The sequence below is a fragment of the Phoca vitulina genome, unplaced genomic scaffold (assembly GCF_004348235.1).
Source record: "Phoca vitulina isolate PV1807 unplaced genomic scaffold, GSC_HSeal_1.0 scaffold4, whole genome shotgun sequence".
NCBI lineage: Eukaryota > Metazoa > Chordata > Mammalia > Carnivora > Phocidae > Phoca > Phoca vitulina.
In genome coordinates, this window is record NW_022589707.1 from 81,576,205 (window position 1) to 81,603,198 (window position 26,994).

The 26,994-nt window shown below is 39.9% G+C and overlaps 1 protein-coding gene across 1 annotated transcript in view; it reads left to right on the top strand.

The window, feature by feature from the left end:
• The first annotated feature begins 4,881 nt into the window (after positions 1 to 4,881).
• PRKAR2B (protein kinase cAMP-dependent type II regulatory subunit beta) overlaps positions 4,882 to 26,994 on the top strand; it is a 91,100-nt gene continuing 68,987 nt past the window's right edge. Inside the window, exon 1 of the mRNA XM_032402367.1 lies at positions 4,882 to 5,262. Within this exon, the coding sequence (XP_032258258.1) occupies positions 4,959 to 5,262 (304 nt within the window). The 5' untranslated portion in view covers positions 4,882 to 4,958. The remainder of the gene's footprint in view (positions 5,263 to 26,994) is intronic.

The window sequence follows — 26,994 nt, forward strand, 5'->3', positions numbered from 1 at the left end:
ACAAAGTTTACCATCTTAACCATTTTTTAGTCTGCAGTTCAGTCGTGTTAAGTATACTCACATTCTTGCCCAACCAACCTCAGAAGTTTTTCATCTTGCAAAACTGAAACTCTTGACCCATTAAACAACTCCCCATTTCCCCCTCCCCTCAGCTCCCGAAAGCCACTGTTCTACTTTCTGTTTCTATGACTCTGCTCTAAGTGCTTCATTTAAGTGGATTCATACAGTGTTTGTCTTTTTTGACTGGCTTATTTCACTTAGCATCATGTCCTCAAGGTTCATCCACGTTGTAGCATATGTCAGAATTCCCTTCTTTTTTAAGGCTAAATAATTTAAAATTTCTCATTATCATTTTTAATTTTTATTATAGGTCTCTTGTTCTTTTGTCCTTATGAGTTTATAATTTTGGTTTTATCTTCCCCAGGCCTTTAGCCATGGTTTCAGTGGAACTTCAGGAAGCAGAGATAAACTTGTGAGCCCGACCTCGTCCTTAAGAGGAAACCCATATTCTATTTATGAAATGTAGCATTTAAGGATATATTCTCTGTTGCTTTTGAGAACCTCTTTAGCGTACATGACTCCTTAAAGGAGAACAGAATTATGAAGTTGCATTTACTCTTCATTTAGCCAGAGAAAAACTTATACTTTTATGATAAGCAGAAAAGTTACTTCAAGCAGTTGTTTCTCAGTGTGAGTATAAGCTCCCCGCTGGGGAATCGAGTGGAATGGATCCCCAAGGGTGGTCCCCAGACCCGCAGGAGAAGCATCACCTGGGAGTCTGACAGAAATGCAAATTCCCAGGCCCCACTTCTGACCTACTGAATCTGAAAAGCTGGGGGTACAAAGCTGCATCTAGACAGGAATCATTTTATTTAGCCTTAGTCCAAACGTTTCCAAGATTTCCGGCCAAGAGGTGGCCATCCTTCATAAGTCGTGAAGATGCCGGTACCACCGACAGTGCCCGTGTTTGGGACTTTCCTGTTTGCTGAAGAGGTAGGTCTTGCACTAATAAATATGTATTTATTTATGCTACCCAACCCTTTATCCTGCACGCCACTGGCCACACCGACTGAATCAGGAGAGAACCTCTCACGCAAGGCCAGCCCATCCACTGGATGGTCAAGACCAAACTAACTGGGTTTCCTCTCTTCAGGATATGAACCAGAGACACCAAAACCATAGTAGGTGCTGAACTGCTAAAGGTATATAAAATGGAGAGAGACAGCCACAGTGGGCTCTGTGTCAGCACAACCCACCCCCGGGTCCTTTCCATTTGTCTTTTGGTCTCGAGTGGGTATATATTTCTTTAACCAAAGAGACGTGATCAGAATACATATTAACTATTGGCAAGAAACGCTGTCTGATTGATGGGTCACAGTTATGATTACGCATCATAAAGCTTGCCTAAACTATGGCTTGTCCATGCTGTCATCCTGTGTTGGCAGCTGCTTATAAAACCAACTGATGCCTCTGTCCGATATCTATTTAATTTTTCATGTGTGAACACAAATTGGGTAGCATTCTTATTTCATTCCAATGCTGAACTCTTGGAGTTCTTTTGCAATTGCTTCTACTTCTCTGAGACACTAGTGAAAATTGCTTTGTAAATCAACAACCAAAGAATCAATTTCAGTGATGTTCTTTTAAAGAATCCAAAGATAAGTAGTCCCCATAGGCCACTGTCACTGCACTCCAAGGTTTGGAAGGAAATATTCCGAAAATGAAAGCAAAGGAAATCACAACATATTACCCAAATAGTTATGGGGTAGGGAATAAAAGCCAGAATAGGAGTTTAGAAGTGAACGTTGGTTCTGAGAACAATATTAACATAATAGGACTACCAGGATCAAGCTTTAATTTTTCAGGTCATGGTTACTGATTTAAGAATTGATGCAAATAAAAATTGTTATCAGAGAGCTGCTTGCAAAGATGTTTTAAATCCCACATGTCTTAATATTAAACTGTTGTAGAATATCCCAGGATGGGAGAGACCATATAGGTCATCTAATCCAATTATGCATTTCATGCCTGACTCACTTCTATACCCCTAAAGAAATGACAGCCACATGACCCGGACATTGCCACTGATGACCGAGCCATGCATCATGCCTCACGTAGAAAATCTGCAAAAACAAAACAACAACAAACTACTTTGAAACACAAAATATGCTACTTTGAAATATGGTTCTTGTAAATGTTTGGAAAAGCAGCGCTTTTTTTCCCTGTCATTCCTGGGGGAAAGAGTGTTAACCATTTGGCGGACACTGGTTATTGTCCCCCGAACTGGTTCTCAATTTCCAAATGTTTGCTTGGCACGTGACTGTTCAAAATAAAGTTTACATTCCCAAGCTTTCCTTATGACTACGTGTTTCAGTCCTATTGCTGTGTTACAAATTATCCCAAAACTTTGAGACTTAAAACAACATTTTTATTATGCTCACAGATTCTGTGGGTCAGGATTTTGGGCAGGGCATCTCAGAGCTGGCTACTTCTGTCATCCTGGCATGATTTCTTTCAAAGCAGTCACAAACCCATCCAGATTCAAAAGGAGGGGAATTAAGATTTCAACTCTTTTTTTTTTTTTTTTTAATTTTATTTGACAGTGAAAGAGACAGTGAGAGAGGGAACACAAACAGGGGGAGTGGGAGAGGGAGAAGCAGGCTTCCCGTGGAGCGGGGAGCCCGATGCGGGGCTTGATCCCAGGACCCTGGGATCATGACCTAAGCCCAAGGCAGACGCCCAATGACTGAGCCACCCAGGCACCCCTAAGATTTCAACTCTTGATGGGGGGAGGGTGGCAAGGCCACACTGTAGAAGAACACAGGGGCAGGAGATATTTTTGGAGTCACCTTTGGAAAATGCAATCCACCACATCATGGATGTGGCCATCTGGCCAAGAGGGTATAAGAGGAATTGGTGTATTTAACTTTCTGGAAGGGTTCTGAGAGGTGTGTGTGTGTGTGTGTGTGTGTAAGTGTGTATTTGGATGGGAGATGTGGGGAAGGGGGTGGGGGGGGTGGAATCCCTTTTCTTTCCCACTTTTCTCTTGGCTTAAATATGAATGAAATGACTAGCAGGGCAGCAATTTTGCACCAGAAACTGAGAATTACAGAGCAATGAGCTGGAAGGAGCCTGGGTACCTGAAGGTCATGGAACCACCATATACTACCCTTGAACTGCTTACCTTTACGTTACAGAGAAATAAGCTTCTATCTTGCTTAAGCTACTGTATTTTGCATTTTCTGCCACATGTGAGCAATGCTAATCTTAATAAAAACATCATCATAAATGAAGGCAGATGATGAAAATTCATCTTAATTACTGGATCTATAAAGATAATAATGCTTATATGGTTTATATAATACTTACATGATTAAGAGTTGGACTAATATTGTCCTCTATGAGGATCATGGTATTTTTATAAAACCTTACTGCTTACAATGCCCGGCACAATTAGAAGTACTTTACTATATTTAAAAACAACATACTATTATGAGGTTGATAAGAAACATAAATCGAGAAATACATTCACTCATGGAGCAATTACAGGCTGGATTATAAACAAAGGATTAATATAAAGATGAATTTTTATAAATGTTATATCTCGATTTCTAGGCTTTGAATTTCCTGAGTCATGTATGTAGTCTTTTTTGTGAGTGGAATGATAAATCAGAATAACTGAGTTTGCTCTTTAAATATTTTATTTACTATATGATGGTCATTGTAGAAAATGAAGTACGTGTTTTAAAAAAACATTTAATTGGTAAGCAATTTTCTAATTCAAAATTGTAAATATTTGCAGAATAAGCCTCATTTTAAAGTCAAAGACTTCAACTTTAAAAGTACACGTTTCTAGTTCTATTTCTCTTTATATTAAGTAACCTATTTTGGAGATATAATTCAAATCACTCCAAGGGTAAGGGAACGTTTTAAAATAAATACTAAGAGCCTCATCAGGCAAAGCATTTTTTGCTTTAGGACCATCTGTCTTGACTCTGACATTTTATTCAAATTGATGCACTTATCCTGTTTGAAGGGCCTCATAATAAATGGTGCATTTGTCTTAATAAATAGTAGTAAGTGCATCGAGTGGACAATGCATTAGCACCAGTAAAGCAAAACATAATAAATAGGATGTATGGGGAAAGGCTGGATAAGCAGCGAAAGAGAAAGAAAGGTGTCACAAGGATGGGGTATTATTTCTTTGTCCAAAACAGAACCAGTAGCACAGATGACTTTAAACAAAAGACACTGCCAACACTTATCAACGCAACTCGATTCCCAGAGGAAAAGAAAATGCCGCTACCGAGGTGGAGGCTGAAGTTTCGGGGCAGATCGCAGGGCAGCAGCTCTGCGCGGTTTGCCGTGCTGAATGACTTGTGGAATTCGGCCGAGCGGCCCGCCCGCTCCGGGGCGCGGACAGGTGGACGGCGAGGCGCGCCTGGGGGCCACCTGGGGCAGTGATGAGCTGGGCCCGTGCCCGGCGCGCGCGGAGCGCCGTCCCCCGCCAGCCCGCCGCCGCCCTCCAGCGTCTTCAACACCGCAACCTTCCCAGCCGCGGTGTGCGGCGCCCGCCGGCGGAGGTTGCCATGGTTTCCGGGGGTCACGTGGGCGCGCTCCGACGCTCCCTCCCGCGCGGCGCGGCGGGGCGGGGGCGGGGCGGCCCGGGCGGGGGGCGGGGGGAGGTGGAGAGGAGCGGCAGCGGCGGGAGCGGGAGGAGCCGGAGATGCTGCCAGCCCTCCCGGGGCCGCGCTCGCTCAGCCGCCGCCGCCGCACGGAGCAGCCGCGCCCCGGGAGCCGCGGGCCGGGCCAGCCGGGCCGCCGGGGCCCAGAGCGCCGCGCTCGCAGCGGGTAGCGCCTCCAGCGCCGTCCGCGCTCGCTCGGCGGCCGCGGGGCCGCAGGCCGGTCCGGGGAGGCGGCGAGGGCGGCGCCCAGGCGCCCGCCGCCCGGCAGGCAGGATGAGCATCGAGATTCCCGCGGGACTGACGGAGCTGCTGCAGGGCTTCACGGTGGAGGTGCTGAGGCACCAGCCCGCGGACCTGCTGGAGTTCGCGCTGCAGCACTTCACGCGCCTGCAGCAGGAGAACGAGCGCAAAGGCGCCGCGCGCTTCGGCCATGAGGGCAGGACCTGGGGGGACGCGGGCGCCGCCGCCGGGGGCGGCACCCCCAGTAAGGGGGTCAACTTCGCCGAGGAGCCCATGCACACCGACTCCGAGAACGGGGAGGAGGAGGAGGAGGCCGCGGAAGCCGGGGCGTTCAATGGTGAGGACCCGACCCCCTGCGCGTCCCCGCTCGCCCGCACCGTTCCCCCTTTGCTCTAGAATCCCGCAGCTTTGCTCACCCTCCTCTCCCCGCGTTCGCCGCCTTCCCTACCTTCCCATCTCGCGCACCCCCTCAGCATCCATTTCTGTCTTTCCCACTCGCCCACCTTCCTACTCGGCTTTCGAGTCGTGCCCTCCCCCTCCTCCCCTCCTCTGGAGGTGGTGGGGCGCTGAGAGGGTACGGCTGTCTGTCCAGGTGCCTCCTCTCGTCCTGGGCTCGCCGGCAGAGGACGGCGGGTGTGGGGTGGGCATCTGAAAGACAACTTTCACTGTGGTTGGAGAGATTTCGCTGGACGGATACCATTGTGCGTAAAGGAAACTGGCCCACTTGGCATCCTCTTGCAGCCCTTGTATTTATTAATGGAGTGTCCAAACAGAAAAGGCGAAGGGTATTCAGTTGGATTGGGTTTGCTGTCGTTAAGACTGCATAGTCACTAAAAGGAGCATGAAATTGTATTCACTGGGGCAGAACAAAATTTATGGTAATAAATAAGTTCATCCTAAATGACATTCTTGGAAACAGAGTAATCTATTATTTTCCAATTTACCAGTACTGCGTTGTGTTATTTTTGGACACACAACAAAGGATCCTGTTTAGCCTGCAACTCATGGGGTCTTTGGAATGAGGAAACGGACTAATGGTTTGCTTTTTATTTAAAACAAACATTCAATGATTTGGTGCCTTTTTAAAAAAAAGTATGTGAAAAACGCTGTAGGAAGTTCTGAAAGCTTGTTGGTTGTCTTTAGAATGAAAAGTCAGTGAGTAATTGTAAGGACTGTGCCAGACACAAGCTAGAAAGAATGAATGGGAAAGAAAAAGGAATTTTCTCAAATAGCTGCTCCTGGCAAGTCCCACCCCTTCTGCTTACAACCCCTTTTCCCTAACACACACAGACACACACTCACAGTTACAGCCTCCTGTATTTACACCACATGCCTAAATCCCATCTTTATGACATCCCAAGCTAAAATACCACGGTGTGCAAGTGTTTTCTCTTTGTGGTGGAAGACAAACAAGCATTTCAGCATTGCACCAGTCTGTATTTATTTACACTGCTTGTGGTTTGTGTGTCTGCAGTGTATTCCATATAATGAAAACGTTTTAAAGTGTCATTTCCTTGAGTGTTCCTAGAAAGGTGTTTTCTTTGTAAATTTGTTGAAATGTGTTTTAGAATTAATGTATTTTTAGCTTGTCTGAAATGATCACAAAAACCCTGGACATTAGTGTTCTATGAAGATAAAAAAGGGAAATTGTTACTTTAAAAATGTTAATTTTTGACTCTTTAGTGTTTCCAGGGATAATATGATCACAGTCTTAATTGTTCTTTTTGCACAAGAATTTAATCAAATGCTTTCCTTGCTAGAACTAAGGAAAAGGTAAAAGAAGGCATATTTTAAATAGAGGGGAAGGAGAAGCTAATAACGGATGATACAGAAAGGGCAGAAGCATATAATACTTCTTTTATGCTCCTGGCACAGGCATGCACACACACGTACATGCACTTGCACACACACAAAGGAAGAAAAGAGGACTCATTTTCCAGGTTGCAGGAAACTAGGAGCTAAGGGAGGTGGGAAAAAACCTATATATGTTTGGTACGATTTATTGTTAGTATAACTAAAGTATTTTCTTTGTACTACAGGAGTTTTGAAGTACTTTGCTTTGATGATTCCGTTTTCTCCTTACAACAATGTAGATTGTACACAAAACAGATTTTATTTCCATTTTGTAATGAATAAGCCATTAACTTCTGAACAGCAGGAATTGTTTTATATGGTTTTATGTTCTCCAAGGCACCTTTATTGTAAAAATTAGTCTGTGTGAGTTGTAATGAATACTCGTTAACCAGTTGCACTATTTATTTCCCACCCTTACCCACAAGGACTTTAAAACTTTCTGACTGCAACCAAATACAATTTGATCATTATCCGATACACATATATGCGTATGTAACAGAAACTTTGGCAGTGGTACTTCCCTCTATTAGGTGCATTAGAAAATATCGACTAGAGTATCTCCTATTTTAACAGATTCTCTCTTATTATTACTATTTTTAAGTATGTAAATTGTGTTGAGACCTGCAGTTAAAAAAAAATTATAGGCTACCATGGGTTGACAAACGTTTTTGTAAAGGGCTAGACAGTAAATATTTTAGGTTCTGTGAGCAACATATGGTCTTCATCAAATATTCTTTTTTTTTTTTTTTTTAATACATATTTTCTCTGGAAGTTGGGGTTGTACAAAATTAGCCACAAACCAAGGCCATAGTTTGCTGGCCCCTGGCTGGAGGGGGGGAAAAAGTCAAAATAGTGCTGTTGGAAAACAAATAAACAGAAATACAAGTGAGCCTATTAATTTAATGTTTAGGTGCAAAAATTGCCAAAATATAAAAACATCAGATACCAGGTAATTCTCCTAGCATAGCATAGTAAAGAGTAAGTACTAGAAGGCAAGTCTTAATTTACTGTGACCCAGCACAAAACCAACTGGGTCACTAATTTCTTAATTTTTGTATGCATCTCAAGGAAGTTTGATTTAGAAATGAATATTACCTGGTACTGCTCTTGGAGAGCGGTTTTGAATAGGTTGGGGAGGTGGGACATAGGGTCCTTTTTTTTTTTTTTTAACAGACATCCCAGGTCATTCTGATATTCATTGTTCCCTGACCACACTGTGAGAAACACTGATCAACAGATAGTGATCATAATGTCTTTGTCTTATCAACATTTAAAAAAGTGGCCACCGTTTATTGACCTTGGCCGTGTGCTAGGCATTATCTAAATGCTCTGATTCATTATCCTGGCTGTATCCTGGCCGTCACTTGCCCAGTGTTTCATAGCTAGTGTACTACAAAACCGGGATGGAAACACAGGTGGGCCTGGCTCCATCCCTCTGCTCTTAACTCCCAGGTTTTATCTCTGGAAGGGGCTGGGGCCAGCATCACTTGAGCATCCCTTTTGTGTCAAACTCTACCTGAGACTCTTGATGTGTTTTGTCTATAAGGCTCTGAAAAGTGAACTTGTTCAGGGTTACACACAGGACTAGTAATTAGCAGAGCCTGGTTTCTTACTCACATCTGTCTGACCCAAGACCATCAGAGAGTTCATCCTAAATGAAACTTGTCCAATGGACTGACTCACAGGTCAGGTTTTCCTGGTTATTTTTCCAGTAATGGTGATGAATTTGCATGGATTGGTTAGTACCCACTCTCATGAATCCCTTTAAGACAAGTGATGGTATTTATGAGAGGTTGGGCAAATTTTTGACCATGAGACTGCTGCCCATTTGACTCACGTAGGGGATCAAGCATATGACCTTGACCTCAGTGTGGTGGTGGGATCAAGTAAGTGAGCTAGGGTCTGGTAGCATGACCATTGATAGCACTGGGCAAAATGGTCAGATGGGTGAAGGTGGTCTACTTCCTTCCCGTCTTTGCAAAGAATCCCTTTCTCTGCTGGTAGCTGTCCCATTTCTTTCCTGTTTTCTAAGTTTATTCTATTCCTTTCAGTTTGCTATCAATTCTGGTTAAAAGGGCAGCCTTTAGGTGTTAGAATGATAATAGCGTATGGTAATAACCCTTCCTGGGAACTCTTGAATTTCTGAAAGAAGCTATAATGGCCTACCTCAGCCCCATCCAAGGGAAAGCAAATAAAGCATGACATGTCGCTTCTGAAAGGATAGTGTCCCCAGGCTTAGACTATATTAGAAGGGTTAACAGCAGGCCAAAGAGTTGGATCAGTACTAATTTGGAGTGGAATCTGTGGTAATTAATGGTTTCGTGCAGGCATCATTGTGAGATCTTGTGTTGCTCAATAATTTCTTCAGTGAAATTGCTGAAATTATAAAATGAAGTAAATAAAATTCCAAATTACCCCTATAAATTGACAAGTGGTCAGAAAAAAATTAAATTACATGTGGGTATGAAAAGCAATCAAACTGGAAGAAAAAGAACTACTGTATATAAAATACAGAAGAACTAATTTTCCATATTGTGGAAGAAAAATCTAGAGTTCAAAGTAAATACGTCAAAAATTTAAATATCTTATAAAGCAAGCATGTCAAGATATATAAATAGAAATTCACCATGTACAAACTATGATTTAATCCTCTTAACTTTGACCTATGTCAAACCTTTGTTGGAGAATCAGATCTAGCTATGATGTTTTTTACAATTTAAAGGGAATGTGGGGAATTTATAAGAGGTCTTTAAAATCACACAAAATATCGGAAAGTTGGAGCTCATGATGGTGGCGGGGAGATTAAGAGAACAAATTTATTTCATGAGAGAAATGGTTGCTTAAGGAGCGGTTGGAAGAACAGTCACGTGTCGAAGAAGTTTTCTTAGAGGATTATGAGCAAATATTCTTTACCTCTATGTCTCTGCTACAGAATCAGAAGAACTAAGCTTCATTGTAACTTGAAGAATAGAGCTCAAAAGTTCAGCTGTCTGAAGTGGCTTATGTGGTCTTCCTGAAATGAGTTGGCAAAAGGCATCTGGGCAGTAGATATATTAGCTCCCTAAGAATCTGCTGTGAGAATGTTCTTCACCGAGCTCAAACTGGGAGTACAAAACACTTTGACTGATTGACTTCTTGGTCTCACTGAGAGCAGGAACTTGCAGAGAATCATCATAGCTGTAATGAATTGCTCCTTTGGCTGATTTATTAGGCTCCCTTTTATCTCTGTGTTCTTACCTAAGAACCTGCTCTCTCGGTGGCTACTAGAGATGATTATGAGACAAAGCAGCCAATTGTTAGCTCTTCATCCACCTCTTCAGTTCATTTCACTGGTCTGAAAATGTTCATGAAAGTCAGACGACATTCAGTTTCCTTCACGTATGAAGCGCTGTGCTAGGCATAATGACATATTATCATACTAATAGTCCTTACCTCATAAGGTTGTTAGAGGATAAATGGATTGATATTTATAAGGGCCTCAGGACCAGTGCACATAGCCAGCATTGTTTCCGTGTAAGACAAATGATCTCATTAACATGAAATCTTTCAGAAGTGTAAACTTCTTGCAGAATAGCAATTTCATTGTTATTTTGGGGAAATGAATCTAGTGTTTGCACTTTTTAGAGAAATGAAGTAGGAAATGAGCTTACGTGGCATTTCCCACTTAGGATTTAATGTGAAGTTATGTTGCACAGTAATAAAACCCACATCCTTTCAGCTCATAATTTGTAGCTGAGAGCTGCAGAATTTTATAATTAATGAGACTTTATGGTCTTTGGCTATTAGAAATTTACATGGTAAGTTTTAAATTTATATGGTAGTTTTGAATCCTCCTGAAATGGGAATCACATCATTCATTACAATGGCTAAAATATTGAAGCCATTATTTTAATTATGAGCATAAAACAATGATAGAGAAGATTTAAAAGAGATTTTGAGTTTAGATGGTAATTGTGATTTTCAGAGTTGAACAGTGAGGAACATTATCCATTTTAATAGTAGTATTAAGTGAATAGGGAAATCAAATGACTTGAAATAGTGTCCTGTCTCAAACTCTTACCCATCTGTTAACTTTAGACCTGGAGAAGAGGGAGGAAGGGAGGAAGAGAGGAGTAACATCAGTTGGGACTTGCGGAAGGTTCTTCGACTAATTTATACCTTGAAGAGAGCATAGAATGAGAACACCTGAACAAAAAGTGAAGGATACTTTAATTTGTCTACCGGTCTTAAAAATCAAACTGTTCAACCATTATTTAATGTAAGACAGTTATAAGCTTTCCATTTGAGGTTGCACGTACAGTGACATGCTGTGTCTGGGTGGGATGGAATAAATATTTAATGGTTATTATTGTTGCAAATCCCATTCCATGGGTTCCAGTAAATTTCCAGCTGTCAAGATTTTGTTCCTAGCTGCCTCAAGAAAAGCAAATGTGTTTCTTTTTCAACTGTGTAAATACCAACAAGAGACCTTTGAATTCCTCAATAAGAAGCTTATTTGTGGACCCATTAAGGAAGTCATTTAATGAGAGTAGTAGCAATTAGAGAAAAGCCTGTGGTGGAGCTTGGGATTCAGTGAAGGAGTTTGACCGCGGGGTCTACCTGAGTAGTGTCTACACTCAGTTGATACCAGCAAGGGGCTGGGACCTCGGGTGGCCTGTTAGCAGAAGGAATGTATGAAAGTTGAAGATAGAATGCTGTGCTCATTCACTCACTCATTTACTCACTGCAGAAATACTGAGTGCCAATTCCTTCCTTTTATTTATTTACTTATTTATTTATTTATTATTTTTTTAAAAGATTTTATTTATTTGACAGAGAGAGACACAGCGAGAGAGGGAACACAAGCAGGGGGAGTGGGAGAGGGAGAAGCAGGCTTCCCGCGGAGGAGGGAGCCTGATGTGGGGCTCCATCCCAGGATCCTGGGATCATGACCTGAGCCGAAGGCAGACGCTTAACGACTGAGCCACCCGGGCGCCCCTCCTTCCTTTTTTTTTAAAGAAAAAAGAAATGATTATTCTCTTAAGTTTACTATCTCTGGACTTAAGAAACAATCTTTTTGTCAGATACTGTCTTCTAGATAGTATATGTAATCTATTTCATTTAACAGATGGGGCAGCTAAGAGCCAGAGAAGTTCCTTGCCCCAGTTTAGTTGATTTTGGTCTTCTTTGTTCATAGAACTAATCCTTGCATTATTTATATTAACTTACATATAAATTCTCTCTTCCATCAAGGTGGTAGTTAAGGTTTAAAAGCCAAGGCTAACAAGAAGTACTTTTGTACTCTTACCTTCAGAATTACCAATTTTTTTGTTCTTTAATTTTTTTTTTCATTGCAGTGAAATCTAATACAAACTTTATTTTTATGTCAATTGCTTAAGGACAGACAATGGGAAAGAAAACAGAGTGCGGTGATTTTTCTGAGTTGGATGAATTATCACTATGTTCTTGGTCCTATTCTTATAGTCCTTTCGGTTTCATCCATACCATTTAGGTATGGTTGAAATAGTCGGAAAAACCCATATAAAAACCTCACTATGATGCTGATCATTATCTTTATTTTATGGGAGCGAGTTTTGTGTTTCGGAAATTCAAAATGACTCAGACTGTTCCATTATGTAATTATTTTGTGGAAAGAATTTGAGCTAAATTTTTTAGGTCATGGCTTATATGAAAACAAAACAATCTAAAAAAAATCGGAACTATAAACACAGTTGGTGTAATATTTATAAATGTTTCAGCAATAGGCAGTGCCATGTGTAACTTAATATGTTTGGAAACTTAAAAAAAATCATTCCAGTTGCTGCTGTTTTAAATGCTGTTTCTGCTTAAAAAAAAGACAAAAGGTCAAAATATAAACACATGTTCCACATAAAAGTGAAGCCAAGAAGATATACTGTATACAGTTATTCCCGTATCCGTTTGGCTGGGGCCTGACATTGTTTAATTTACATTAGCTGTTCCAAGACAAAAAAGTTTCATGGGAGTGTTACTGAGGGATTTTTTTTTTTTAATATAAAAAAGAAGGCAAAAAGCTTCCATGTGCTTAAATACATTTCAGTTGGACCCAAAAAGCATCTTTCCAAAAGGTGAAGCTGAATTAAAACATGACTCAGTTGTTTCATTTCAGTTACTGTAGAAAGCTAATGTTTGTTAAATGATGCTCCTTTTATTTAATAATAATTGTTAACATTTTTGGTGGCTTAAGTGCCAGACACTGGACAAGGCCATTTATACATGCACCATTTAGCCTTCCCCAAGTTAAGTGATGGAGTCAGGATTTGAACCTGACCTTGAGTTCAGAGCCCATCTCCTTAATTGTGGTACACTTCATTTTCAGTAACTCCTATAGCAGGACCATGGTTGAAAAGAACCACAAATCAAAAAATAAGCTCTCTACTTTTGCCTCTAAAAATTTACAGTCTAGCCAAGTACTGATCTGTACCTTTTACGATTTGTTTTCTCTGTTTCACTCAAATTTGCACTTCATATACTTTAGAAACTTGATAAAGTATTTATTTTTAGAAATGAACACCAGATATACTGAGCTGTTTATTTCTCAAAACTTTTTTGCTACCTCACTAGCAGAAGGTATTTGAGTATGCACTCTCATTATATGTCTTTATAAGTGTTACACATGTACCATTTTATTAGCTTATTTTGTATATGATAAAGCACCCCACAATATGAACTTTGAAAGGAAGAAGTAAAAAGTAAGAAGTAAAATGCATGCCAGAGATTGCCTTATGCTCTGCATGAACCATTTTGGAGACCACAACTTAACTTGATAGTCTATTGTATGTAAGGTGGCTCTGATCAACTTTGCTTTCCTGATTTAAGCTGCTAGATTATAAAGGACCTGCAGGTAGATAGGGTCGTGTGTGTGTGTGTGTGTGTGCGCGTGTGTGTGTTAATAGACATTCATTAGATAAGTTAATTGTTTGATTCAACAGAAGTTTGGCAGAATAAAGAGGAAAATCCTATCTTATAAAAAGGAAATAAGGTAAGATCCAGGCTTTTTCTTTTAAACCTGTATTCCTGTCTGCATCTCGAAGTCCAACCTAGATTGTGGAGTACTTGTGCCCTTGGTGCAAATTTTGGGGATGTGACAAAGAGAATCATCTCATATTATAGGTGTTTAGTTAAGAATCACTAAATCATGCACATGCGAATCAGAATTAGAAGAAAATCAAAGTTTAAACAGTTTAAAGAAATGCAGTTCCATAGTGTATCTCAGGAGGGACAGCTCTGGAGATGATAGTTGGTCAGGAGGGAGACTTTTCAAGAGCTCCTTTTTGGTAACCTTTGAAAAAATGATTATGATATACTTGTATTACCTATTAAATAAATTTTAACTGTAAAAAGACATGAAAGGCAAGTCTTTTGTAGATATCCACTAAATAGTAAATAAAGGACAGCCTTTAGAAGCACACGATAAGGTGCTCAGTGGATATATTCTTCACAAGTACTCTTGTGTGAGTTATTTTCTTGGTTCTTAGTGCCCAGTCCTCTGTCCTTAACGTTCTGCCAAATCCTGCTCCTTTTCCAGAGGTTAACTTATATTTCACCCTACGAATGATCTTCACAGGATTCTCTGTTGCATTAATGCTATATAAGGATGGCAGGACGAATATGCTATACATCAGCATAAGCTTTGTGGCCGTGAGGTGTCCTCACCACAGGCGGGCGGGAATATGTAGGCACATGCTCTCTCCCTCCAAAGCTTTCCTGCCCACAGGAGGTGCTCCAGTGTATCTTAAATTAACGTCACTTGAATACTAAATGTGTAATAATCGTAAAGGTCCATAAATGTGTATTTCTAAAGTGATTGAAACCTTCTGAAGGCATGTAAACATTTAAAATAGTCTCCTAATAATCCATTACATTAATGCATTTTAAAATGTTTTCATGAAATGGAAATGCCTTAGCCTATCTTCAGATTCAGAGAATTACACTTCATTATATTAAGAAATGAGGTTTTATCATATATTGCCCTGATATTTGGTCATTCTGCAAAATGCAAAAGAACACAGGTACAGAGGTTTGTCTAGTGGGTAAGGATTTCTAATGGAATGTTTCTTGTTTTTTTTAAGATTTATTTTATTTTAGAGAGAGAAAGAGAAAGAGCGGGGTGGGGGGAGGAGCAGAGGGAAAGAATCGCAAGCAGACTCCCCGCTAAGCGGGGAGCCTGTTGCGAGGCTCCATCTCAGGACCCTGAGATCCTGACCTGAGCTGAAATCAAGAGGTGGCCGCTTAACCGACTGAGCCATCCAGGCACCCCTCTAATAGAATGTTTCTCATTGAGGACATATTCTGACCCACCCAAACTTCCATGTCACTGCTTCTGCTTTATATGAGCCCCATGCTAAATCTGAATCTTGTCTGTGGCCCTGAACCTGCTTTGTCCTTTTTTTTTTTTTTTAATCTCTTGGCCTTTTGTCATCATTCCTACCCTTTATTGCATGAATCCTGCCCACCCCCCAAGGCTCGCTTGCCCTTTGGCTTTTCCCCCAGCACCAGCACAGACCTCCCCTGTCTTTGAGATTCAGACTGACATGTCTGCATGCTTACCAGCCATCTCCACTTACATGCTCCAGATAATTTTGTCCTAAACTGAAAATGTGATCTTCTGCCTCAGTCCCTCCCTGTACTACCATGTCATTCTCTTTTTTTTTTCCCCTCCACTAATGTGAGAAATATGGTCAGTAGAGCCCCTTGTGCTCTGCCTCACATTTGTTAAACTCGGTAGTTTGTGGAAAACAGATAGATTGCGTTTAGTTGCTGAAAATTTATAGTGACATGAAAAATCAGAAACAACGGAAACTTAAAAAAAAAAAAGGACTGACTTCGGCACGAATTCTGGATCTGAATCCTGGCTCTGCCACTGATAACTTTTGGCACCTTGAGCGAGTTACTTTGCCATCTGTGTCTCAGTTGCCTCCTCCATGAAATGGGAATAACGATAGTACCTACCAGAGAGGGTTGTTGTAAGAATTAAATGGGGTAACAGTGTTTGGCATATACTAAGCGTTATATATAGTTTTGTTAAAGAGAGGGAGGGAAAGCGAAAGAGACAGTAGGCGAGCTCTAAAAGTCAGTGAGAACATGACACTTTTTAAAAATGAAGTTTGATTGGAAATGTAAGAATCTAGAGATTGCAATCAAGGCATAGTGATGGTGCTTTTTCAAAAAAAAAAGTTATTAATGAAAAGTATAAAGGTAAAGTCTTTTAGCTAAGTGTTTCAGACTTTAACAAGCCCGGGCTCCTTTAAATCTCAAGTCCTTCTTGAATTCCATTTGAAATGCAAGGTAAATAGTCCAACTTAAAAAAAGTTTTAAAAACAATGGCATAAAGCTCTGCTTTGTTTTCACACCATCCCCTCCCTTGGGAATCCGGGGTTAACTGGCAGAATAAATAAATACGTGTGTGCAGTAGCTCCCCTGTTTATGGTTTCATTTTAGTTTTCACAAGTCATTTTAAAACATCTTAGGAAGATGTAGGTAGAAGTCTTGAAAATAGTCACTTTATTTAAATGAGGCAGATGCTTATAGTAAAAATATGAATATGTGCCTGAAATATAAATTAATTGGAAAAAATAGTTGTATTAAATTGACAGCTTTTTGCCATTTCCTTGTGTCATAATATTTATGAACACTAAGCTCATGGTGGGACAGATTTCTACCTCCCGAAGTTTTACATTACAATGTGGTTTTATGCTGAAAACCCAGAATTCTCTACTTGCTCCACTACATATTGCTATCTCTATATATTTTTAGAAGGAAAAAAAGACCGTCCTTTTGGATACCTTTGTTTCTCAATGGAGTTGTTCACAGGTCTTTGATTTCTTATTTGACTATCACTAATGACAATTTATCGACAAGGCAATATTAGGACTTTTGATCCATAATAAGTCTTAAAATGATTTCTTTGTAATCCCTTAAAAAGAATCCAAAAGGTATTTCAGTGTTTGAATTCTAATCAAAACTCATTTGTAAAAAGTGTTCTGTGAAAAATATTTTAAGAGTACGTTTAGCATCAAAAGGGTACAAAGTTTCAGTTAACACAAGATGAAAGAGTTCTGGAGATCTTCTGTACGGCATCCTCATGATAGCTACTGATACTGTATCATATACTTGAAATTGGCTCAGAGGATAGGGGTTAAATTAAATCTTCACACACACACACATACACAAGGGTAACTATGTAGAGGTGATGGAGAAGTTATTTAGCTTGACTGGGGTAATCTTTTCAAAACATACATATCAAAACATCAAGTTGTACATCTTAAATATCTACAGTTTTTATATGTCAAAGATCATAAAGTTAAAAAAAATACAATGTGAATTAATCTGATAGTGTCAGAGCATATTTGAGAGATTTTTATCTGCCAACACTAAGTAGAGCAGAACATTTTTTCCTTTTGTTTATTGTGAGACATTTCCACTATACAGAAAGGAACAGAGACTAAGTAAGGAACACTCACGTAAGTCATCTCCTAGCTTTTACAAATTTTAACATTTTTTAATGTTTTATTTTAGTCTTTTTGAGAGAGAGAGAGAGAGAGAGAGAGCGAGAGTGTGCACACAAGGGTTGGGGAGGGGCAGAGGGAGACGAAGAGAATCCCAAGTAGGCTCCACATCCAGCATGGAGCCATCATGGGGCTTAATTTCAAGACCCTGAGATCATGACCTGAGCCGAAATCAAGAGTCAGATGCTTAACTGAGCCACCCAGGTGCCCCTGTTTTGCATATTTTCAAAGTTTGTAGGAATTGGGTCATAAAAGTTTCATTTATGTAAGTTACAATTTTCCACTTTTCCACTTTATTTTTGAGAATAGTTTTTGAGATGATGTTCCATTGATTCACGTAGCTTTAGTTCATTTATTTTAGACTGCTATGTAGTATACCTTTGTATAAATAGAAGCTTTATCTACTCTTTGATAAATACTTTGGGTATTTCCAATTTGTTGGAAACAAATTACAGTCTGTAGCGAATATTGTGTGTGTGTGTGTGTGTGTTATGCACATGTACTAGAATTTGAAAGGTGGTTTTCAAAGTGTGGTCTGGGGACCCCTTGAAGGATCATTCCCTCCCAATCCTAGACTTTTTCAGCGAGTCTCTAGGGTGAAAACTATAACAACAACAACAATGTTCTTTGCCTTTTCCCCCTTCTCATTCTGTCATAAGTGTGTATAGTAGAGTTTTTCAGAGGGTACATGATATATGATATTGTAACATCTGAAAGTAGCAGCAGATATGAGAACCCAATTTTCTTCCATTATATTGGATTTGCAAAAATGTAAAACAAAGTCATTCTTTTTCTAAATTTTGCTTGTTTTGGAAAATATAGTGATTTTCCCTAAAAAAATGTTATTTATAATACCAGGTGTTGTTTTGCTGTTGGTAGTTTTAAATGAAATACTGTTTAAATTTATCAGTTTTAATTTCTAGTACGACAAATAGCAATGGATATGACCCATAAAAGCAAATAATTTTTAAGAGTGGACAGAGATTTTGAGACCAAAAAATTTGAGAACTGCTAGTCTAGGATAAACACCTAAGTGAGGAAAGGCTGGTTGTAGGGGGTGCAGAGCTGTAACATACGCCTCATGCTGCCATTTTGCTCCGTTAAGTTGTTAAACTACTTCACTTCTCAGCAGAGTGTAAGAGTTCCTGGTTTTCCACGCTAACATTTGCTATGGTCAGATTTTAACAAACTTTGCCAAGAGGATGCATGTTAGATAGAATCTCATTGTGAATTGAATTTGCTAGTTCCTGATTACTAGTAACACTTAGCATCTTTTTATGTTCATTGACCATAATTCTAGTTTGTCTTCTGTGGAAAATTTTTTTGTTCTGTGCCATTTTTCTTATCCAACTGATGGTGTTTTTCTTACAGATTTGTAGGAGGATTTCTTTCCTTCCCTCCTTTCTTTTTCTTTTCTCTTATTAATATTCTGGTTATTAATCCTTTGTTGGTAACATGCATTGGGAAAATCTTCTTCCAGTCTTGGGTTGTCTTTTCATTTTGTTTATGGTAATTTTGGTTGAACAGAATTTCGTAATTTTAAGTTTCTTAATTTCTAAATTTTAAGTTGAGTTTCATACTTAAGATTTTAATCCATTGATAATATATTTCTGTGTATGGTTTGAAAGGGGAATTTCATTTTATTTTTTAAAATATGCATCATTTATTGACCTTTTTCCCCACTGATTTTTAAATATCAAATTTCCATATATACTTTGTGAATGTACTTAACATCTCTAGTCTGTTCTGTTGTTTTTTTCTATCCTTCATCAATACCTCTTTACCTAATTAAGATTAATATGACTTTATATGGTCTTGGTATATGGTAAGGAGGGTAACTCTCACCTTAGTTTTTTTTCAAAATTGCTTATTCATAGGTTTTTATTATTCCATAGATCTTTTTAGGATAAGCTTTTTAAATTTTGTGAAAACTTTATTGGCAGTTTTATTGGAATTATACTTGATTTATAAACAAATTTGGAGAGAAAAGACATTTTAATGATATTGAGTCTTAAATTATCCGTGAACATGATATATCTCCATTTATTCAGTCTTCCTTTAATTTTCTCCGTAAAGGTTTTTCCTATCTTTTCTTGGTTTTATTTCATTTTTGTTCTTACAACTAGGATTTCTTTCTATTATGTATTCTATTATATCGTTACTGATAATATATAAAAGGAACTGTTAAAACTCAATAATGAAATTCCAATCAAACTGAGTAAGAGACTTGACTAGTTCAATGAAAAAGACATCAGAATGGCCAGTAAGCACATAGGATGGTGCTCGGTATTTTTATTTATTTTTTATTTTTTATTTTTTTAGATTTTTTTTTATTTATTTGACAGAGAGACACAGCAAGAGAAGGAACACAAGGCAGGGGGAGTGGAGAAGGAGAAGCAGGCTTCCCGCTGAGCAGAGAGCCCGATGTGGGGCTCGATCCCAGGACCCCGGGATCATGACCTGAGCCGAAGGCAGACACTTAACGACTGAGCCACCGAGGCGCCCCGGTATTTTTAGTTATCAAGGATATGAAAGTGAAAACCACAAGGATACACCATTCAACACACACAAGAATGGCTAAAATAAGAAGACATTCCCTATGTTGTCAAAGATATGGAGTAACTAGAACTCTCATATATTGCTGTGAGAGTGTAAAATGGTACAAACGCTTAGGAAAACTGTGGGTTTTTATGAAGTTAAACATTTCCCACCTATGACCCAGCAATCCCACTCTAGGCATTTACTCAAGAGAAATAAACACATATGTTCACAAAAAGGCTTGTATATAAATATTTATAGACACTTTATTCAAAATAACCCAAACTGGAAACAACCCAAATGCCCATCAACAAGAGAATGGGTAAACAAATTGTGATGTACTTATGCAACGGAATACCCTCAGCAATAAAAAAGAACAAACTATTGGGGCACCTGGGTGGCTCAGTTGGTTAAGCGACTGCCTTCGGCTCAGGTCATGATCCTGGAGTCCCTGGATCGAGTCCCGCATCGGGCTCCCTGCTCTGCAGGGAGTCTGCTTCTCCCTCTGACCCTCCCCCCTCTCATGTGCTTGCTCTCTCTCATTCTCTCTCTCTCAAAAAAATAAATAAAAAATCTTTAAAAAAAAAAAAAAGAACAAACTATTGATCCTCTGAACAGCTAGAATGAATCTCACATTTATATGAAATTCAAAGAAAGGCAAAGCTAAATATGGTGATAGAGATCCTAATAGTAGCTTCCTATGGGATAGTGGGGATTGACTGTGTAAGGCGGCTCATGGCACCTTCTCAGGATGCTGTAAATGTTTATATCTTTTTTTTAAGATTTTATTTTTAAATAATCTGCACACCCAATGTGGGGCTTGAATTTACAACCCCGAGATTAAGAGTTGCACATTCTACCGACTGAGCCAGACAGGCAAAATGTTAATGTCTTGACTGGAGTGTTGGTTACATAGATGTGTACATTTGTCAAAATCCTTCATATTGTGCATTTCATTGTATGTCACATTCACCTTGATTTTTTAAAAAAATGGAAACATGGATCTCTTGAAGTCCTCTTTTCCATATTTTAAGTAAAAATTACCATTGTTTTCTACACTAATTGTCTTGTGAAATTTTTCATTATTTCTGTTGGACACTAACATCTGGGTTACATTTTCATAATTATGAGGCATAAATGAGATTGCTTTTTGCTCCTTGTACAAAAAGCCAAAGGTTAGTTAAGCTCTACTGTTTTTAAGTCTATTTTATATTTTCACCCAATACTGTATTTTAATTTACAGGTTTCACGAATTTAATACTTGTGTGAATATCACTTATATTTGCCCATATAATCGCTGTCAGGGAGCACCTCTATTGTATTAATTTCCATCGGCACTATTCATTCAGTATTTGTTGAACCTGATGTATTTCAAGCAGTGTTCTAGACGCTGGGATGCAGTAGTGAAGCAGACAGACGAGGAAGGACCCCGCCCTCACAGAGCTTACACATGGGGGCGGGGAAGCTGACAGTAAACATAATACCCTGAATCCCTTGAGATAGCACTTATAGCTCTGGGAGGAACTCTTTTTTGTTTGTTTGTTTGTTTAAGATTTTATTTGAGAGAGAAAGGGAGCACAAGTTGGGGGTGAGGAAGGGGAGAGGGAGAAGCAGACTCCCCACTGAGCAGAGAGCCCGATTCCTTCTGGGGCTCCATCCCAAGACCCTGAGATCATGACTTGAGCCAAAGGCAGATGCTTAACCGATTTGAGCCACCCAAGTGCCCCTAGGAGGAGCTCTTGAGGGGAACTGGAGGGAGCTCCTCTCAACTGGGTGTTCACAGAGAGGCTTCGGAGGAGGCATCTGAGCTGAGACTAGGATAGCAGGAACATCTTCATTCTGTGAAGCGATGGAGAGGGTTTGAATGTAGGTATTTTCTATAACTGTACCTTTATGATTAGACCAACCTTAATCATATCCCCAGATTGTTTTCTCGGTTGGTCTCCATTTCAAAGCCCTTATATTTTTCTTAATTACCTTTTTCTGAGTCTGTTTTGTTGTGACTTTATGAATGTGTGACACTTAGAACTCTTGTAACTTTGGGCTTTCTTGATATTAGTAGTAGTCCAGTCTGGATTGTTCACTCTTACCAACAGACTATTCTGTCTCCAAAAATATGCCCTTTGTACATATTTAACCACGTATGTTTAGAAGAGACCATTTCAGGGGCACTTGGGTGGCTCAGTTGGTGGAGCATCCCAATCTTGATTTCAGCTCAGGTCATGATCTCAGGGTGGTGAGATTGAGCCCTGTGTAAGGGTTCCGGCTGGGTATAGAGCCTGCTAGGGATTGTATCCTCCTCCCCCTCCTCGCCTCCCTCTTGCACATGTGCACTCTTGCTCAAAAAAAAAAAAAAAAAAAGCTGTAAGAAGAGGGACCATTTCAATATGCACAGAAACAGAGATTGAATTTATGTAGTTTGGACAGTGGCCCTTCTTATATCTTACTTCTCTCCTGAGCTCACATTTTAGAATCCTGAAAGTATTTGGGATTCTTTCTCTCAGCATTGTTACTACATCCACTCTCTGTGTCGTTCTGTAAGTTCAGCAACCTTAGGACTCTCCTAGCTGAGACTATTTTTTCTGTTCCTTAGAGGGCATTTTGAGTAAAGTTCTCATGAATTAAAAAGTTGAGAATCAAGTTCATTCATAAGCAAGAGCAAGTAGGTGTGGTTTTTTCCTAGTGTAATAATATTTTATTGGTATTTTAAAATATCAGTTATATTTTGAGGAGTTTGGTTTATGAATAGAAAGAACGAAAATGTGTATCTTTTTAGTGGTCGTGCAAGCTCTGGTACTTTCTAAAAGCTCGAGTGTCTGTATTTTATCTGACTGTGTCAGTCTCCAGCCATGTTCCCTATGTCTAGGTGGGTTGGACACCTGACCTCATGCTGTATAATCAGAAAGGAAGAAAAAAATTGGTTCCCCAAATGCCTGCCTCTCCCACAATTCCCATTATGTCGGATCACAAGTACTTTGAGGGTACATGGCTTATAATCTGTGTCTCCTCGGGACCAAGACTGGGAAGCTCTGGAGAGTACCCTCCAACTGTAGTTCTGTCCTAGTCCCCAGCAGCCCCTCTAGGAGCCGAATCCCAGTGGATTCTTGGGCACCATGCATCCATCTGGAAACAAACTCAGAGGCTCACAAGGACAGCACAACTAGAGTATCTCTGATTACTTACGAAGATGGTCAAAGCTCCTCATCCTTTAACAAAAACATATAGAAAATAAGTGGTCCTTTTCAGTGTCAGGAATTAAATATGTATAAGAAAGTTTGAAAAGGTGCTTGTTAGGTTAATGAGCAAAATATTTCAGGCTTTGTTGTTTATTTGCTTTTTTTGCTGTCCGTCTTTTAAAAAGTTAATTCTTCCTTGGTTCAAGGGTGCAGCTTACTTCACTTTTAATTTTCGAAACACAAGCATAAAAGAATTTAATTCATTCTGAGCTAAGTGTTTACTGTGTCAAAAATAATTAGCTAACATGGTCTCAATTTACATAATTTCTAGAATCTTTTATTTAGACAGTTAACAGATTCAGAAAGTGTTTACTGCTAGAAAACGCAACTAATAGGAAAATAGGGATGCTAATTATTTGGTCAACTCCAAGATTATTGTGTACATCTCCCTTCAGGGTATAGGAACACTTCTGCAAAAGGTCCATTTCACTGATGTGGCTCCAGTATAGACAGGGTGATTGTGTGTGTGTGTGTGTGTGTGTGTGTGTGTGTGTGTGTGTTTAGTGACCAAAGACACAACTTAGGGCTCTTATTTCTTTAACTTGGAGCTTCTTTCCCAGTATTATGCTCAGAGATGCAAACTATATGCACTGCTATCGACCTGGCTTGCTTTTTTTTTTTTTTGGAAGGAAACCAGAAGTAGCTTTATTATTTTTTTCAAACTTAATTTTTTAATTTTTTATTAACATATAATGTATTATTTGTTTCAGGGGCACAGGTCTGTGATTCATCAGTCTTACACAATTCACAGTGCTCACCATAGTACCTACCCTCCCCAATGTCCATCACCCATTTCCCTCCCTTCCCCTATGATCCTCTGTTTTATTGAATTCCACATATCAGTGAGATCATATGATAATTGTCTTTCTCTGATTGACTTATTTTGCTTAGCATACCCTCTAGTTCCATCCACGTCATTGCAAATGGCAAGATTTCATTTTCTGATGGCTGCATAATATTCCATTGTGTGTGTGTGTGTGTGTGTGTGTGTGTATCCATTCATCTGTTGATGGCCATGTAGGTTCTTTCCATAGTTTGGCTAATGTGGACGTTGCTGCTATAAACATTGGGGTGCACATGCCCCTTCGGATCCCTACATTTTTATCTTTGGGGTAAATACCTAGTAGTGCAATTGCTGGGTCATAGGGTAGCTCTATTTTCAACTTTTTGAGGAACCTCCATACTGTTTTCCAGAGTGGCTGCACCAGCTTGCATTCCTACCAACAGTGTAGGAGGATTCCCCTTTCTCCACATCCCCGCCAACATCTGTCGTTTCCTGACTTATTAATTTTCCTGGTTTGCTTTTTTGAAGACCAAACTCATTGGATCACGCTTTCAATTGACTGCTTTTGGTTTTTTTGTTTTTTTTGTTTGTTTGGTGGGCAGCAAAGCAAAGTTTATTGAGTGAAAGTACAAAGCTTGAAGAGGGGCACCTGGGTGGCTCAGTCAGTTAAGCAGCTGCCTTTGGCTCAGGTCATGATCCTGGAGTCCTGGGATTGACGGAGCCCCACATGGGGTTCCCTACTCAGCGGGGAGCCCGTTTCTCCCTCTCCTCCCAGCTTGTACTCTGTCTCGCTGTCTCCCTCAAATAAAATCTTTATAAACAAAACAAAACAAAGCTGCTGAAGAGGGAGGGAGGGGACCCTGCTTTTATTTTTATAGAATTTAAGTTGTTTTAGTCTTCTATGGAATTTCTAATTTACCTGAATTTTTTGGTTAGGTAGCTTTTTGGCGTGGTGTAAGCCCTTCAGTCATTGTATTTGGAAATATGACGGAACTTGGTCAAGCTCTTCAGGGACAAGGACTTTTACCTGTTCAGGGCCCCACATCCACACTCAGTAGAGCAAGTAAAATGACTGGGACGAGGAGACTTGCTCTGTTGATTCATGCTGAGGTGTTCACTTAGTGTTGCTTGTCTGCCAGGCATAAAGAGGTGAGAAGATAAGTAGGTCCTGCTGGTACCAGTGGGGGCTTGAGTCACAGGTGTGGGAAGCTCTTTTCACTGCCAGGAATAGAGAGGCTCATTCAGTTTACGTCATATCATGGAGCATTTTTCTTGTAAGGACGCTCTGAGATGAAAGAAGGCTTGAATCAGTTATACTTCTGGGTCTCCTGGGAGCAGAGGAGTTAAGACTAATCTGGTGGGATATAGTTTAGGAATGGAGGGGATCACTGGTTAGACAAGCATGTAGCTATTCAGAGAAACACAGGACTCTCAGTATTCCCCTGGGATGGCATTTGGGAGAAAGTCAAACCTGTATAAATATTTCTGTATTTTTCCTTGAGGATTCACTAAGATCTCCAAAAATGTTAGGAGTTTAGTATATTCTTTAATCATATTTGCTTGTTTTTTCAGGCAGATAATACATTTCCTATTTTTTTAGTTCTGTATTCTCCTAGTCTCCATTAGTGTGTGTGTGTGTGTGTGCGCGCGCGCGCATAGGTAAATACACACAGAATACCCACAGGATAGGAACATCTGAAGGTGGAAACCGAGAGTCTGGGAAAACTAAATTTGGCTTGTCACGTTTGAAAACATCATCTGTTAACCTTTTTGTTTTTGTGAGTTTATACTGCTTTTTACATAGTATATTTTGAAAGTGGTAATTTTAAAATTGATCATATTAGCTCACAATAAATAAACCTGTCTCTCACATTTGAATAGGAATTTGTAGCTTACAGGCACTTTCAAAGATTTTTTTTCTTTTTTTAAGTTCTTCAGGTTTTTTTTGTTTTTTGTGGGGTCTTTTAAGTTCTTTTCTGAAGTTCTTTTAAAATTCTTTCCTAAAGGAGGCAGACAGGTCTTCTTTTCATATTTTAGAAGTTGAGAATTTAAGTCAGTGTGACACCATCCATTCCCGGGCCCCCTGACTCCAGTTGGTGGCCCTGCCGTGTGGCAGCCCTCGCTGTCAGGGGCTCAGAATGTCAGCAGTGTCCTTCTTCGCCTTCGTCCTGCTCCCGTTCTCTGCACTTAGTTCCTGAGAGACAGAGTGGCATGCACACTGGAGCCAGATGTCCATGGCTTTCTTCGCAGCAAGGCTTCCACCCTGAATCGCAACCTTCTTCCCCGTTTCAGTAGCTAGACTGAAATAATCTAGAGAAATTGTGGAGGTTACAGTTAGTTTGCCAAAAGTTTGTGCAGGGAACACTTGTGCTCCATCCCTGCAAGTGGGCATGGAGGGATGTGGATATAAGGGATGAAGTTCTTGGTAATTGTTGTCAAAACCCAGTGTTAACCGGGACGCATGGGTGGCTCAGTTGGTTAAGCATCTGCCTTCGGCTCAGGTCATGATCCCAGGGTCCTGGGATCCAGCCCTGCACTGGGCTCCTTGCTCGACTGGGAGTCTGCTTCTCCCTCTGCCTGCCGCTCCTCCTGCTTGTGCTCTCTCTCTCTCTGTCAAATAAATAATAACATTTAAAACAAAAACAAAACCCAGTGTTTACCTTGACTACTGCACTACTTGCCTGGTGCGCCCCTCTCCGACCCCACACCCCATTCACTACGGGGAGATGGAAATGATGGTCATATAACTCGTCTACCCACAGTTTAAAAATTGAGACAAGTTCTAGCAAAAATATAAAGAGAGGCATAAAGGAAAGTAATTTATAGTCAGTAAAGTGAGGACATTTTTACAGTAAAGCTCAAAGATCCTGATTTGCTTTAGATCAATATATCAGCAGGTGTGTACTTCAGTATGTTCATGGAAGACATAATGTAGTTACGATTGTCCCACTTCCATGTGGAGTCACTAAGAATATAAAAGCTGCAAATGCCATCCAATCAAGTGTATTGTACTGGTGAGTCAGACACCTTAAGTGGCTTTGCAGCAATGACCTGATTTTTTGAAATGATGAATATCTATTAGTAAAATTCCAAACAAAACAAAATACAACCCCCCCCCAAATTCCTTGGAT